The sequence below is a fragment of the Parasteatoda tepidariorum genome, chromosome 3, assembly GCF_043381705.1.
Source record: "Parasteatoda tepidariorum isolate YZ-2023 chromosome 3, CAS_Ptep_4.0, whole genome shotgun sequence".
Taxonomy (NCBI): Eukaryota; Metazoa; Arthropoda; class Arachnida; order Araneae; family Theridiidae; genus Parasteatoda; species Parasteatoda tepidariorum.
In genome coordinates, this window is record NC_092206.1 from 97,168,775 (window position 1) to 97,186,295 (window position 17,521).

General features: G+C 25.6%; 1 protein-coding gene across 1 annotated transcript; it reads right to left on the reverse strand.

Annotated features, from left to right (window-relative positions):
- Positions 1 to 750: 750 nt before the first annotated feature.
- LOC107452895 (phosphatidylinositol transfer protein alpha isoform) lies at positions 751 to 16,609 on the reverse strand. The gene is made up of 11 exons (XM_016069518.3): positions 16,450 to 16,609; positions 16,202 to 16,232; positions 13,416 to 13,579; positions 13,250 to 13,341; positions 11,495 to 11,502; positions 11,334 to 11,411; positions 9,176 to 9,256; positions 8,082 to 8,159; positions 5,063 to 5,158; positions 3,007 to 3,129; positions 751 to 884 (listed from the first exon to the last, which is right to left on the reverse strand). Exons 1-11 carry the CDS (start codon positions 16,464 to 16,466, stop codon positions 840 to 842), a joined length of 813 nt encoding a protein of 270 aa, XP_015925004.2. The 5' UTR covers positions 16,467 to 16,609; the 3' UTR covers positions 751 to 839.
- Positions 16,610 to 17,521: the final 912 nt, after the last annotated feature.

Here is a 17,521-nt window from a genome sequence, read left to right on the forward strand (position 1 = left end):
GGAATGCAATTTTAAAATTGAATAATGACTTAAAATTAAGAGAGCGCAAAAAAAAAATTTATGTAGGAAAAAAAATAGAATATATTTATAACACTAAGATATTTTTTATGCCAGGAATTAAAATTTATTTAATAAATTAGAATTATAAAAGAAATTTTAATTCCTCGCAAATGTAAAATCAAATAGCAGAAATGACCTACGACTTCCTTCAGGAATGAGCATTGTGATTATAACACATATTAAACGTTTATTGCATTATTCAACTAAATGAAATAAGATAAAATGGATAATTTTAATTGATTAAAAAATCACAAGACAGTTATTTTATATTGTATTGCAAAGTGCATTGTTATGAAAACTTTTTTGGAAATACATTATTTTTTGGTAAATAAAGACAAATTACTAAAGTACTTATGAGTAATAAAAATTTTATTAAATTCTTTGGCTTAAAGAATTTAGGGCTTTTTTTTTCATATAAAGTAATTATTGCAAATCTATTTTGTATAAAGTTGAAATAAACCCTTGCAGAAAAAATTGACAACATAGTTAATAACAATTCTTTAAAAATAATATAGCATTTAATAAATAATGAATAGCAGATTTATTAATAAAAAGATATTAAAACATTTGTATAAACACAGTAGTTACAAAAAGAAAATATGCGATAAACTTAACATTTGATAAGCAGATCAATACAGATCATTGCAAAAAGGAGTTTTTTTTTTTTTTTTTTTAACAATATGAAACCCATGAGAATAAAATTATTTATTGAAAAATTTGCTATAAATTCATGATACAAAAGACTTTATAAAACATTGATTTTGAATGTACTAATTTATTTATTCATCAGCAAGTGTTCCTCTGATTTCTCCTTGTGCTATTTGCTGCAAATAAAACATATATAAATTTTAAGCAAAAAAAAACTATACATACATAAAAATTTTTATAACATTGCATTTGAGAAACATACATTAACTGGTTAAAATAAATACTTAAAATTGAATCATGTGGTCTCTGTTAATCCTAAATATAATTTATTAGGACTTTTCCGCTTCTTATTAAGTTAACTTGAAGAGTGTTGAAGTATTGAAGAAAATAAGAGTATGTAGTTTTGCACTAAAGAACTATGGCTGTTCTGATTTTAGCAATTTGTATTACAATATTTGAGGAAAATTGTAGGGCAGAAGAAAATAGTAAACAAAAATTAAAAATCAAGAGCTTTATTAGCAATAAAAAAAAAGTTAGGCTTATTTTAACACTTTTTTTTTTCATTTCACTGGTAAGTTTTGAAAATAATTGGATCCTTAAATATTTTGTCATAATAAGCAACTTTCAAGAGAAAAATCTGAAGAAAATAAAGTTTGAATATAGAATAATCTATGAGATTCGCTTTAGTGATTACAATAGTAAGAATAAGAAAAAAATTTTAAATATTTTATTCCTTAAGACAAAATGATGTTTAATGAAGAAACATTTAGTCAAAAAATTTTACAAACTAACAAACAATTATTATTTAATTAAAAGAGTAATATAGTTTTAAGGCTAAGGTACTTTTAGCTTAACTACAAATCATTTTGAACTTTCTGGGCATGATTAATTGTTTGTTTTTAATATCCCTGAGTGTCAAAACTAGTTCAAATAAAATTCTCCACCAGGTATGGCAGTGAAACAAAGAAGCAACTGATTTATTCATCAGGATTTCGCTTTGCTTACAATTTGAATACCTTCACAGAATAAAAAAAGCCTCATTTTTAATGAATATCATTCAAAGTAGGAAAGGAAATAAACAAATATACTTTATTCAATTTTAATTGAAGTGTACATGTTTGACATTCATTAGAAAGAAAGTATTATACCTTTAGTTTGCTTTAATATAATGACTTTTGTTTAAGATATTACATTTAAGTCTAATCAATATTATTTTTTGTTAGATTTCTAGTTCCTTCTGTTAGGCAGCAGAAATAAGCTGAATGTAAACTAGTTTTAAAATAAGATAGAAATGACTTGCATAAACATGAAAACGAGAGATAAAATGATTTCCATTTTTTAATAAATAAGCGAGGTTGTCTCAAATGAAGCCTTTAGATATAAATAAGAAATTATAATCTTTTTTTAAAATTAAGCAAATATCATATAAAATTTAATATTAGATAATTTTATTAGGCATTAGGCAACAGTTTGAATGTTTAATCTTATTTTAGGTAATTTATTGTTTAAGTAAGCACATTTCAAATTTTAGCAATTTTAACAAATTCTCAAAAGTGCTAAAATTTCACTTTTTTTTTACTAATATTTTAAATTGAAGATTTGACTTCAAAAATAGAAAAAAAAAATTTTTTTCTCTTCCAAATGTCTTTTTATGCAAGGTCATTGACCACATTAAATATGTGTTCAATCACATTTTATTGCACTTTTTTCTGTCAATATATAAGATTATTATTAACCTCATTTTATTAATAAGTTTAATCTAACATCTTAAAACAAGGTTTCTTAAAAAGAAAATTAATTCTCAAAATAAAACTTCGAACTTCGGGTCTAATAATACATAAGCAAGCAAGGTCCCATTGCATTTTATAATCAAACTAAAATGATCTTATGTGATAAAAAGCAAGAAAAGTAAATGTTATTATAAACAATATATTAAAAAAAATCAGAAGGTAACAAAACTAAAAGAATGTGTGTCCACTAAAAGAATGTGATTAATAGAAAGCTGAAAAGGTCATTCATGTTAATTGTAGGAAAACAATTTTCTGAATGTTTTAAAATATTAAGTTTTATTTTTAATTATGCTAAAACACGACTTTTAAAATTGAGATAAACAAAAGAACAATGTTAGCAATGAAGTAAAATTTATGTCGTTCACATATTAAGCTAAGTGAAACTGCTTAGGGTTGCTGAGCTTGCCCTAATAATTGGAAATCATAGCTTATATTTTAAAAACTCTAAAAGCAAAAGAAATATTTTGAAAAATACATTCATTGTTTTGCTTTAAAATAAAATACTTACAGCTTGTAGCTCTCTTTTTGTCTCATCTTCCATCCTTCGAATATCAGCCATTGTTAAGCCATACCATTGATCTATCCAACAAAATACTTCTCTATGGAACTTTAAGAACAGCCTCTGTTCAGTCTGAAAGAGTTGAATGAAAAGAAAATCCATAAGGATAAAGTGGTTCAGAACCAACATGAAAGAAAAAAAATTCAATAGAACTTTAAAAATAATGAAAATTTTACATGAACTACTGAGTGAGTACTAAAGTATTCACTCAGTGAATTTCAGATATTCCCATTAGGACTAAATCACATTTTTTAAAACAATTTACAGTACACATAACTAATTCTGCATTCAATTATACAGGTACAAGCTTTAAAGTTTAGAGCCACTTTGCATAAAAGTTGAATCAGTAACCATGGATCAGGGAATTGATATTATTTCTGTTATATTTAAGGCTCTTTTTCCCACAAATTTCATACTTGTCTAGTTTTGGCAAAGATACATGTTGATTTTTTTTAGAAACTATCCATTAGTTTGTATACACAGAAATACATACTTTCACGGTTCAGTGTTGACACAAGTAGATTTTGAAGTTCCAAGTCTAAAATAACAGCCTTAATTTGAAGATTTTTTAAAGTTCTTTGACTTTCAACACGAATGTCCAATGGGAGTATTTGTCTCAAAAGTTAGCGTGGAAAAAGTACTGTAATTTCCTGCGAATAATCTACAGATTACCTGTTAAAAAAACACAGGAATCGTCCCTTTGGATAATCTGCCAAAATTACTTTCTCCTATTGAAACATCACAAATTTTCTATAGACTTTGGCCAGCCATAAAAGTGTAAGGGACCATTTACATTGGATGTGAAAAATTCATTTATGTGAATTCAGATGAGCGAACCTTATTTGTGAAACATATTTATTGGCAAAAAATTTGCCAAACAAGTTTTTGTTTTGCATCTCTGAATTTGCATATGTGATCTTTTATCATCCAGTGTGAATACCCCTTAAACACGATAGAGTCTGCTTGCTTGTTTTCCTGACAATGTAAATAGGGTCATATATGAGATAGATTTGCTCGCATATGACAGATTCTGTCAGTTAGAGATGCTTTGAAATTTGTTATTTATCTTGTGGATCTGGCAACAAGTATTTATGGAAATCTTTTTAAATAATTTAAAAATTATCATTACAAAGATCCATACATAACATTATTATTTTTTGAAGTATATATTAAAGTTATATTGTGCATTTAGTTTATTTCGATTATAAATAAAAGTAGATTACTACGTACAGGTATGCTCAATTTTTTTCTTACTTCTAAAAATAATCTTAAACAATTCAAAGTATCGATTATAAGCAAAATTACAAATAACTTAATATTTTCTGAAATAATTAACTTCTTAGAAAAATGATATACTTTGCCACTTTATCAAGTTATTTTTTTTATTAATGCCAAAAAACTTTTAGCCAATAAAACACGCTTAAAGCTATTTCTAGAAAACAATTTTGAAAACTAGAAATATATACATATATATCTTTAAAAGAGGTGACCAGTAAAGAATTTGCACAACTTTGATTCCTAGGCTTTTTCTAAAAGAAAAAAAATTTGCTTGATACAGCTAATATGATAATGAGTTTCAATAAATAAGGTAAAGCTAAAGGAACAACATAAACTCAAATTCACACAGCACATTTCAAAAAGCATAACTGTGACCAGAAAATTAAATTTTCAAAGTCTGCCTGAATTAGTCACATATTTCTGGTTCTTAGAAAAGTATTGCTAAATTCTACAAAAATAATGTCAGAAGGTAAATTTAAAATAAACTATAATATTAAATTAGTTGGAAACAAAAATGAACAATTATTTATATAAAGTAAATTAACAATTCTATAAAGAAATCAAATGCACCCAAAATAATATAAGCATATGTTCAAAAATTTTAGTAAAATTTCATTGCTTATAGATATTGCATGTTATTTCATTGTTTATAGATAAGAGATGATGTTATAACAATGATATAGAATGGTATGATATAGAATGATAATGTTATAAAAAAATGTTTTACCCTTTGAATAAACTGCTCTACTCTTGTTTGAAGTCCAAGCCATTTAAATTCTACAGTTACTAACTTATAAGCTGTCATAACAGGATTTACACTTTCCTAAAAAAATGATTTTTTTTAAATGCAGAGTCCCATACGTCTTTTCACATGATGCATTACAAAATCTTAATTAATTATATGCTGTTCAATATTTTACAAGTATTAGAACAATTTCATTAAAATAAAACTTTTCTTATGCAAACAGATTATTGAAAATATTAATAACTTTATAAAATAAGGTTTTGCTACCATTTCTAAAAAAAAATAATTTACAGAAATGACAACAACAACAAAAAAAAAAAAATTACAAGGTTCCACATTGAAAAACACTCACTATAAAATCTTATTAATAATATTCTTCCTTCCAATAAACATTTAAAAAAATAACAGTTAAAAACATATTTGATTGCTACAAAAAAGTATTTTTCTCCAGTGATGTTATACAAATTCTACTAGTTTCTACTCATTAATTTAGTCTGTGTACTGCAAAATCTATTAGGAAAAAAAACTTTCTAAAAAGTTTGCTAGATGGAGCTCTATAAAAACTGTTGCATGCGCTTAGCAAACACTGGTTTTTAAAAATATTTATTACTAACTATAAATCAAAATCTCGATAGTGTCTTAACGATTAATTATGGTGGATAGGGATTACCAAAAAAGATCCAGATATCTTTGGTAGTGGTCAGAATAAATCAATAAAAGTTATAATGGTATTTACCTACAAATTATACATCTCTTATTTAATGGGATTTACCAGTAATAATATTACATTTAAAATTATATTTCGTCATCTTTATGCTTTTGATTTTGTAAGTTGATAAAAATTAACTCTTTTCTTTTTCCTCAAATTCTCAGCTGAAGGCTTTCTTGCACCAAAGGAAACTAATGACTAAGTGGATGCTGTGTTCATAGAGTGCGTAGAGATCAAATTTAAGTTCGCTTCACTAATACTGACACAGGAAATGGAATATTAAACCCTCTCAAAAACATTTCAGCAAATTAATAAATTTAAATGTATTTTACAATGCACTTCTTTTACTATACCATAAAATTTTGGATTGCTATTATATATTTTACAAATTTCTTAATAAAAACAATAAAATGTAGCACAAAATGTTAATTAGCTTTATTATATGCAAAAACTGCATTAAATATCTTTACTCTGTTGCCCGTTCTAGAAATTCACATATTTTATTAAATACACTTCTAAGATAATTTTCTTTGCATTATCTTCACTGCTTTTATGTTGCCTCGGCAGGCAAGCAATACATTTTGAATAAAATATCAGTTTATTTTAAGATCTGAAAAAAATTAATAATTTAAAAAATATTAACTGATAACAAAAATAAGACAAATAGAAAAAATAATCTTGACCTAAAACAAGACAATTTATGAGAAAATTAATTAAGTAAAAACTTTGAAAATTTGAGATGTCTTGGGTTTAATCTTGGTACTCAAAAGGTTTCATCTTTATTTCAATTATTTAAATATATGTAAAAGAAAGTTTGTTTTCATGTTTTGCATGCAATCTTTTATACAAGAACTGTGGCCTTTATTAAAAGGTAACAAGAAGTATTATTAGAGCATGGCAGAACAATTATGTAAAAATACATACATTGCTCAGCAGTAGACTTGCATAAAATGAAAAAACTTCCAGTGAACACAAAATCTCAATTAAAAAACTTTCTGCACGCATTGATTTATTTATGTAACTAGTTTCAACCCTTTCATCGTCACCTTATTTTGGTGAAATTCAATCAAAAATTACAGATTTTTTAAAAATGTTCAATTTTTATAAAATTCTGTAACGTTTCATACCAGTGATGAATTTGGTAAAAAACCGAGAAAGTTTAAAATAGAAAATGAAAAATGTTATATACCAAAACACTTTTTCAATTATTGAAAAAAAAAAATACCTGAAATTTAAGCAAGAAAAAAGTATGTAGAAAGCATTTATCCATAGAATGTAACCAAGGTTTAAATAAAAATATTGATGATATTTTCATACTTTATATTTGATGATATTATATATTGATACTTTATTTAAATTGTGAGATTGTGAATCGAAATGTGCGATTTTTAAAACATGTGAATACGAAACTTTACATTCTAAAAACGTGTTAATACGAATCTCGATGTTTGATTTTAAAATTGCGTTAATGAGAATTTTGATATTGGATTTTAAAAGCGAGTGAATATGAATTCGGTGTTTAATTTCAAAATAGCGTTAGTACGAATTTCGATGTTTGATTTTCGAATCACATGATCACGAAGTTCGATATTTGATTTTAAAATAACATTATTATGAATATGGATGTTTGATTTTAAAATAGTGAATACAGATATCTATATTTCATTTCAAAATCACGTGAATATGAATTCCGATGTATACTTTTCAAGTCACTTGAAAGAGAATTTTAATAGGGGCTTTTAAATCACCTGAATATGAATTGTGATATTTGATATAAAATCAGAATATACAAAATACGAAGCGCAATCTTAAAGATTGTAAATAAAAATCGCTAAGCATGATTTTAAATCATGCAAATTTAATTTTAAATCACATTTGCATTGGTAGAAAAAAGTATAATTTTTTTTCTCGGGAATCTCAAAAAGACAAACTATCTTTGAAGTGACAGACTTATTTTCTTCAATAAGGCGAGAAAAAAATTTTTCTGTAATGGTGACAATTTTTCAGCGAACAGCGTTCGTGTATATTATACAGGTATGCTCAATTGTAACATAAAAATTGGTCTAAATGGACTATGCTTTTATAATACAAAGAAAATTAGAAAAAATAAATAAATACAGATTTGCAAAAGGTATTTATGTACTCCAAAAATTACTGATATCTACATACTAAAGATGAATAAGATAATGCAATAAATAATAGACAAAAACAAAGAGCAAGATGAATGTAGAATACTGAAACACTCAAAATAAATAATATATTAAAAAATTAAAGAAATGAAAGCTTTCTTACTTTCCAGTTACCAGTAAGTGGACCTCTTCCTGTCTTTTGGCTTTTGAATTTACTAGGATCTTCAGATTCCTTATAGTCCTAATTGCAATCAGAATACTATGTTAGAACAGCAAAAAATATCAAAATAGATAAATGATAAAAAGATATAATCAAATAGATTGGTTTACCAAATTTAGAAATGCACTTCAATTCTTTACTCAATTGCGATAAAAACAGGGATAATCACAAACAAAATTACAGTTAAACCCCACTTACAAAAATTGGAATAAAAACTATAAAGAATCTTGAATATAATGAAATTCTCAATGTACAATCTAAGTTGTTTCATTTGGATATTTGGTCTCACAATTCATGGATTGTTACTGAACTTAATTATTACTTTTTTTTAATATCCATATTTATTATGGTTTAACAATTTAATGACTATTTAAAATGTTTAATAGCTAAATATGAAAAAAAAGAAGATAATTATGCATATTAAATAGACTTATCTAGAGTCTTTTTACTAGGTTATTTAAATCTATTTACCTTGAGTTTAAGAAATATAAATAATTAAAAGTTTCACTTTAAATTTAGTTAAAGTTACAAATCTTAATATATTTTTTGTTTGACAATCAAAGCAATTTACATGGAAGAAAAAGAAATTTTTTACTCAATTAGGTAAGCACACTCAAAAATTTAGCTAATTTTGTTAAAAATGAAGTTAGTTTTCTTAAGTAATTTTCAGTGATGGAGTGTTGAAAAGTTTAAGAATGATTAATAGATTTCATCTTTTTTTTTAAGCTATATTTATTAAATATAATGTAATAGGCTCTTACATGGCAATTATCTGACAGAGTAGAAGAATTTAGGAATAATGATTAGATTTAAATAACCCATTTTAAAGCAATAAATTTGCTTAAATAATGAAACTATTGTGCATCAAACTAAAGAAAAACAAAGTTGAAAAAGAAAAAAAAAACATATGGCCATTTTTACTACAAATCTTATGTACAACAATCTTTTATAGAAAAAAAATTTTTACATTTTATTTTTGATAAGATATAAAATGAAATAGCAATCTAAAATCAAAAAGAATACTACAGCTATATTACCTTAGAGGGAACTTGGTCATTTCCTATGTCAATAAATTGAACCTCTCTAATTTTTAGTTTTTCTGGCGGTAATTCATGTGCCTAAAAAACAAAGAAATCGGCAATTTACTTTTTATTTCACAAAAAACTTGGATAAATAAAATGGTAGTAGAGAATATTTTTCACTTTTTAAAGAATATTAGACTGTCCAAATCACAATCTTAAATTAAAGCAAAAACATACCCGTCTCCTTATTGCATACAAAACCAGTAGAACTCTAAATATAATTACAAGAGGTTGAGGTAATATAATAACCCACATTTTTAAAATGTTCAGGAGAGCATTTTTAAAAAAAATTCTAAGCCATAAAAATTTTTTTCAATGGGCTGTTAATTGGCAGATATTAAAACTAGTAAAGTACTGATATTGAAACAATAATAAAAAAAGTCTGATTAATATTATAAAAAAAGTTTGATTAAAATTCTACTCAGGGATATTACTACACCTGATTCAATAGTTAAATAGTACAAAATCACAGTAAGTAGCCCTCACTGCTCTTTCCATAACATTAAAAAGTAACTTTGCCGTGCACTTTTAATTTATTCTCAATTTTGTTAAAATCTTTTTATATTTCTTAAGAATTCACATTTTCTTTTTATTCAGGAATATATTAGCAATTTTAGGTTCTTCATGTACACATTAGGAGGAGAGGACGGCATATATATGTATTTTATTAGGTAACAAAAGAACTTGAATTGCAACTCTAAAAAAATTGTATACAGAGTTTTTCCCTGTTGCACACAGTTCCTTGTTATTGCTTATTAAGAAAAAATAATAATAATAATAAATAAGTGAATAAATAAATAAAAATCTGCTGTTTGTAAGATCTTTAGCTTGGTTGAAGTTTGTAGAATAATGAAATCACATTTGATAATTTGTTATAAAAGAGAAAAAAGATAGTTTTTTTGCAAACAATTTTTTAAGTGAAAAAATTTAGAAATGGTTCTCTTTTAAATTCTGATCTTTTGAATATTATTATGGTACATAAAGACAAATTAGATTAAAAATTGATGGACGGTGCAAAATACAAATAAGGACACCTTTATAACTTTTGAATGATAGATAGGATTTTCAAGTGCTAAATTGCAATCCTAATGATTTAGGAGTCAAACCTTATATATGTGCTTAAATATGTGCAGAGACACAAAAACATACTTTCTCGGAATAAACATACCTTTTTTCAACAAATTTGGATTTTTGTTTCTCAAAATATTAGGATAGCTGCAATCAGAAAAAAAATATGGTTTCAATAGTTTGTCTAAAGAGCGGTCATAAGTTTGGGCCCCATTATGTTCGTTTTTTATGCATTTTGTCAAATATCCGAAACTACAAATACAGTAACATGACAAATTTATGCTGTTCAAAAAAATGAACAGATAGAAAATGCAGCTTAACTTCATATTCCCTTGTGATAAAAGACTATTAAATTATTTGTAAATAATTATTATTAAGCAATTTGGAATATTAAATAGAAAAAAAAACAAGTAGATTTTGAGTTTACATTTAAATATTACTGATTTTTTAAAGAATTCTCTATTTAGATAAAAATTTAAACAATGAACTCTTTAAATTAAGGTGAATTATTTTAATAAGAAAACAAGAGATTAAGTGTCAGTTTCATATTTAAAATGTAGCCAAAACCTAATATAGAATTTAATATCAATTTAATTTTTAAAAAAATTTCCTATATGATAAGAAACAAAAAAATTTGGTGAAATATAACATTTAAAACAAACACAAAACAAAAGCTTGACAACACTAAATTACCATCCATAACAGAAATTAAGACAAAAGTTAACATTTGAGAAAATAAAAATTATTAAGGATTTAAATGGTTAAAAAACACTTAATTAGGCAACAAAATAAAAACTAAAATATCAAACAACCATCAATACAGAAAAACATAATATTTAGGCTTTAAATTGGACTGAAATAACAGACTAATTTAATAACTCTGTTACATTTTTTAAAGTTTTATTAGACTTGAAAGATTATTAAGAATGGACTAATTCATATTTCTTACAAAATATGCCAATAGACAGGATATTTTGTTTTTTAAAAAAAAATGAGACAACAAATAGTAAAATTTCTAGTTTTTTACTTGATTCATGAAACTCACATTTTCTTGATCTCCCCTATCCGGACAATGCATCGTTTCAATACTTATAAAGAAAGCATCCTTCATATAACCTGGATTCTAGAACAGAGCATTCCATTTATTTTTTAATATTCTATATTTTGTGAGTTATTTTTAATTTAATTTTTAAAAAAAATTCTTACTGTTATAACTGCATCCAAAATTTACAGCACATGAAACAAAAGTTAAAATTAGTACATTTTTTCAAACATAAAAAATAAATATTTGAAATCTTATGACAAATTATTGCTATTACAACGAGCAGTTAAAAGAACAGTAACAAATATTTATCAGCTATATAATCAATGTACTTTCAATGTACTGTAATTAATAAACTTTTTTTTAATCAGAATTTTTCAATATAATTTGATACTTAAATATTTGATGTCATGAAATAAAGTGAAAAATTACTAAAAAATATCTTCTATAAATAATTTGAAAAAGTAAAAAAAAAAATTTGAAACTTAACGTGAAATTGTGAAAAACTATCAAATCTAAATGTATGAATGATTAAAAAAAAGTTTGCAAAAAAAAACAACATTTGTATTGTTAAATAATTGATGAATCCATATTAATTAATAAAAAGTAAAATAAATCAAACACATTTTTCTACACACTGTGAAAATCTCATATTTTAAAAATGTTACGGTAAGTACAAGAACAGAGTAGATGCACGTTAGTGATTGTAGTTAGCATGAACAGGTACAAATATTGCAATATGGTCTAAAGCTGTATAATAAACACTCAATATGGGCTATCATTATAAAATTGAAAAACTTAAATGAAAAAAATTCAAAATCACTCTTTAAAATCACTTACCATATATTTCTGAACATAAGCCAAGAATTATTAGAAATTTTTTGAAAGCTTTAGAGGGGATAGCGTACAATCAGATGTACCAACTTCAAAAAATTCCAGGACAACTGAAGTACTTTGTCGAGCATTAGCAATAATCAGTAAATATCACAAAAGTTACATACAAGACATGAAATGGATGCAAATGAAATGCCTAAATGCAGAAATTGCAAAAGAAACACATAAAAAGGACAATTTGAAAGAAATACTATTATTTTTTAAACTTTCAGCCTTATGTTTATGTGAATAAGAATACACAAAAGATAAAAAAAAAAGCACACTAAAATTCAATTAATTTCGCATTAGAATCAGATTCTCCGCAAGGCTCAGCAAATTTTTGTTCAGTCATCGGAATGTCTAGACTTAGTACACCTTCACTGCCGACAATCAACGCTGCGCAGCTGAAATGTTTGGAGAATTAATTTCAAGAGCAGCATACCTTTTTTTACATTGACTCATACACCAGTTTTGAATTTTGGTGTGAATTTCTATATAAAACAAATATTCTTAGGTTTATACACGGATAAGCGTATGTTTGGAAATAGACGATATGTGGAGAAATGGTCTCTAAAGTTTTATGATGCAATTTTACAACAATCCCTAAATTGGAACTATGAGCAATAATGGTTTAAGACAGCGCTTCCCAAAGTGTGGTATGCGTATCCCCAGGGGTACGGGAACAGTTTAGCTGGGGTACGCGTTCTTATGCGAAATATCTTGCAAACTACGAAAATTTCAAAAAAATTTTATTTAAAAACAAAGTTAGCCATGAGAATTTACGATTACGCATTTTTCTATTGGCTATTTTTTGCAGAGTTAACAGTTAATAATTAGTGGTGTCAACAGCCAGTTGTGATTTTTAACTGTATTTTTTTATAGTAAAAAATACATTCATACATTTTTATTAGTGGTACACAACATTTCAAAAAATTTAGAAAGGGTACACAAAAGTCGTAAGTTTGGGAAACACTGGCTTAAGATATACACTTCCTTAAAACTGAAAACAATGTACATTTTTATAAATTTTAACTTAAAGTTTTTACCAGTGCGACAGTAAGGATAAGCATTCCAAGCTTCTTCGTGAACTTCTAAAGCTCCCCTTGGAGCTAATAATCGAATATAACCAGGAACACGACTAACAAATAAAAGAAAAATTAAAGCAAGAAATTCAATTGAATAATAATAATTTAATCTATCCATACTTATTACCTTGCTAGATGATACACTTTGTAAGTGTATTGACCACTAGAGTATTTGCCTCCCAGTAAAGGAAAGTTTTCAAAAGGTTCATTTTTTCTAACTTCAACCCCTTCTCCACCTCCTGTTTCATTTTTGCTAACTTCAGCTACAGAGTATAATTGTCCTACTTGGTACTATAAATATAATATAAATTCTTTCAAGAAGGAATAATTTGATGTAGAATACAGTTATATTTAAATCATGATTCATATAAAAAACTTTGACTCATAATTAAAAATCAATCATAATTACAGTGCCTTTTTTTTATATAATTAATAAAATTCATTACGATATAATTTTTAGTAAAATATTCACACTATTTATGAATAAAATTTAAATTAAGTTACTATTAATTAATATTGAGTAGAATATTCAAATAATATTTGTAATGTCCATAAAAATTAAAATACATCAGAATATGATTTTATTCTGTCAAACATTTGATTTATATAAAATTTTGTTGATAAATAAGTCAAAATAAAAATTGTTACTAATCAAACAGAATATAAAAGCAGGAGACAGAAATCATTTTAGCAATATTTATAATTTTCAATCAGTAGTAATTTTTTCTTTAAAATTATTTACAAATAAGAGTAAATTTGATAAAAATTTCTTCAGATACTAAATATAAATTCTATATCAGCTGAAATACAATGTGTAGTATTTTTTTAATTACATTAATATATAACCCATAAAACATAGAATTACTCCAAAATATTTCATAAGTTGCAGAGGTGTAGTGGAGAGAGTACGTGGAGAAACAGTATGCTCTACTGGTTTTTGAAAAAAATCCCATTTTTTATACACAGTAAAATATGTTTATCTCTGTATTTTTTTTAAAATTTATTTATTTTGTGCACTGCAAAAATGTCTTTGCTGTTTTGAAGTTTGTTAAAAAGACAATTTTGAGAACAATTTCTTAAGTAATAATAATTTAGTTGAAATTAATTTCGTCTAGCGGCATGCATATTTAAACTTGTAAACTGTCAAGGATTCAAAGTCTTGACCTTTTTCCTACCCAAAAAACATCATAAATTCAAAAAAGAGAATTCAGTTTAAAAATTTATCTTTCTTTTTTCTCTTCTAGACATTAAACTAAATTATGGAACATTAAATGACAAATATTTTACTTTTGAAGAGGTATTAATCAATATTAAGAATTATATAGTGAATGAGGCTAGAAATAAAAGTTTAAGTAATACAATATACTCTTTATATCTCGAAAACCTTGTTATGTCAACAAAAAAATATTTTCCCTCTTGGCATTACATATCCACACAGCGTTAATTTGAATTTCTGCGTCAAAGAGTTTCTACTCAAAACCTTTTTATGTCTAATATATTATGAAATAGAATATTTTTTTCAGAAAAGTCACAATAAGTTTATTGTAAACCAATTATTTTCTATTTATTTCATAATTATTTTTATCTTATTTTTAAAAATTAAATTATCATTACTGAATTAAGACTTATAGTCAACTATCATTACATACATATTTATTATTTTTATGTTTCAGGACTTTACTTTTTAGATATTAGAATATATTTTTCTACTTTTCAGAACATATTTAGTTCTGAACATGTTATCTAAAAAATGTTTTAGCGTCCCTTCAACTTAAAGATATCGAGAGTATACTGTACTTTTACGTGTTAATTACAAAAAAAACTTTACAATTTTTAATGCTCCCAAACTGAAAAATTTGTCAAAGAAAATTTGTAAACTATAATAATACCTATGAAACTAGAAACTTTGTATTGGTTTGTTTGGCTTAGTAATGTATTTACAAGAAGAGATTTCAAATAAAAACAACAGTTTAATTATCAACTTTTAATTTTCACTTGTTATAGTTTTTTGCCATATCCTTTTGTGCTAAGTATTGTTCACACAAAACTACATGGCAATATCCAGTATTAAGTAATTTAAGACAAAAAAAAAGTCAACTATTTTTAATAATTGTTTATTAAATATATTTTAAAAACAAGAATGCCACATTTCATAATAATACACCAAATGGTTAGTAATTACCTTAACTGTTTAGTAGTATAGTTCACTCGAAAATACCTAATTATATTTATATTTAAACAGAAATGATAAAATTGCAGTTGTTCTTTATTAAATAAATTTTGAAGACAAAATATCCACATTTCATTATAATTTACATAACTGTTTTCTTAACATTCTGGCATTACACAGCTATATTTGATTCTAGACAGTTTAAGGAAATGGGTAAACTATTTTTTGATTAGTTTTTAATTTTATTAAATCTGCGTAAAAGTCGAGAAATCACATTGAAATTTAATTTAAAGTTGTTAATTTCGTATTTTATTTATAATTTCATATTTACAGTTTCTTACAATTTCAGTATTTTTTAAAATTTAAAACAATGTAGTAATGGACAAAAATGTTTTTGTTGAGTTGACAGAAAAGTTTTAGACAGGACATGAAATATTTTACTATTGAGTCAAAAACCTTAGCAATCTTTTCTTGGCTTACATTTAATAATATTAGTTAAATTTCAAGATGTCCATTTATTTACATTTTAATTTTGCACTTATTAGGCAGACATTAGAAAATCTTCAATAGAAAATATTAAATTTTAACGTAAACATACATAAAAGAACCAGAAATAACACGAAAATATAAGGCATATGAAATAAATTATAATTTTAAAGATACAAAATTGTAATTTATTAATAAAGAGACAAAAATTCATTATTACGATTGCAGTAAAACACAACGAACTAAAATTATCTCACCTCTTCAACTGTAATAGGAAGAACTACCCTGCTAAAAAATAAAATGACACATCATCATTAAATAATCAATGAAAAGTGTTTCATTCATTAATATCATGTTTAAGTAATGTAATGTTAATTAAGAGGAAGAAATTAAAAATATTGTCTTAATGTCGATATTTTCCTTATTCATGGATAAAGAAGTTTAAATGAACTAAAAATCTACCAATAAATTCATTCCACAGAAGAAATTTAATATTAATACTTACTATTCCTTTATCAGCATACTGAAACAGTGTTTAAACAAACACCGAAATTATAAATATCGATGATCAGCCTCTTTAAATTTGAGCCGAGTGTTTAAAGAGAGCAGAATGAAAAGAAAAGGAAGGAGCGGAAAGCCAAAGCAGCAATTTGTTGATAATTGGGTGCTTTAATAAATGCATTCAAAGTTATTTGTACAAGAACTGAAACTTTTTGTCGTTCGTAAAAGGTTCCAAAAGTCTGTAAAACCATGCTTAAAAGTCAGATATGAAAATTCCAGACTTAAAAGTTGAAAAGGTGTAATATAATAGTCATCATTTTTTTGAAAACCGGTAACACCCTTAATGTCTTCTGCACTTTTCTTTTATAATTCATCATTAATTTTAATTATAAAAAATACTTTTGTTGAGTAAGGTTCTGAAATATCCTCCTTAAGATTTACAACGATGGTTAGAAACCATTTGTCCTTAAACATTTGGGGACACTCACTGAACTAACATTCTTACTGATAAAATTTATCCAGTTTAGTAATACAGATGCGTTATTGGCAATCGCAACGCTCGAATACGCCATCTGGGAAGCGACTGGTTTCATGCCTTTGGCACTTCTTCCTTCCCTCTCCTCCTCTTTTCAGTTATATAGAAGTGTACTACGATATTTTCCCTTTTTATTTAATAAAAATAATGCTTAAAATTTCCGAGATGCTTTTCTTTAGAACTATGTTTAATGTAGCTTTCAGTTCCATATAGTTTTCCAACTTAAAAGATTTCAATCTACATGAAAATCAAGAGATAAACTAATGAACTTCCTTCCTCTATGACTCTCCACATGCTAATGAGGAAGGCATGCAAAGGATTGCCATAGGCGGAGAGTTCTGCTTTACGCCATCTGCAGCCCATTTCGATCGCCAATTTTTGCCAAACTATTTACCGATTTTTTTACACGTATGTTAGCTCAGCTAATTTTGATATCAAATGACTGTGGTAGCTGTAGTTTATTTACGTCGCACTAGAGCTGCACAATGGGCTACAAGCGACGGTATAGGAAATATCCCAGAGGATGATCCGAAGCCATGAC

Bases quoted from the DNA above. Each gene is read 5' to 3' on its own strand.
- LOC107452895 (XM_016069518.3), bottom strand. The intron at 13,580-16,201 runs GTGAGATAATTT...TTATATTTATAG, and splicing joins TTCCTATTACAGTTGAAGAG to TACCAAGTAGGACAATTATA. The intron at 885-3,006 runs GTAAGTATTTTA...TTTTATTTGCAG, and splicing joins CAAAAAGAGAGCTACAAGCT to CAAATAGCACAAGGAGAAAT.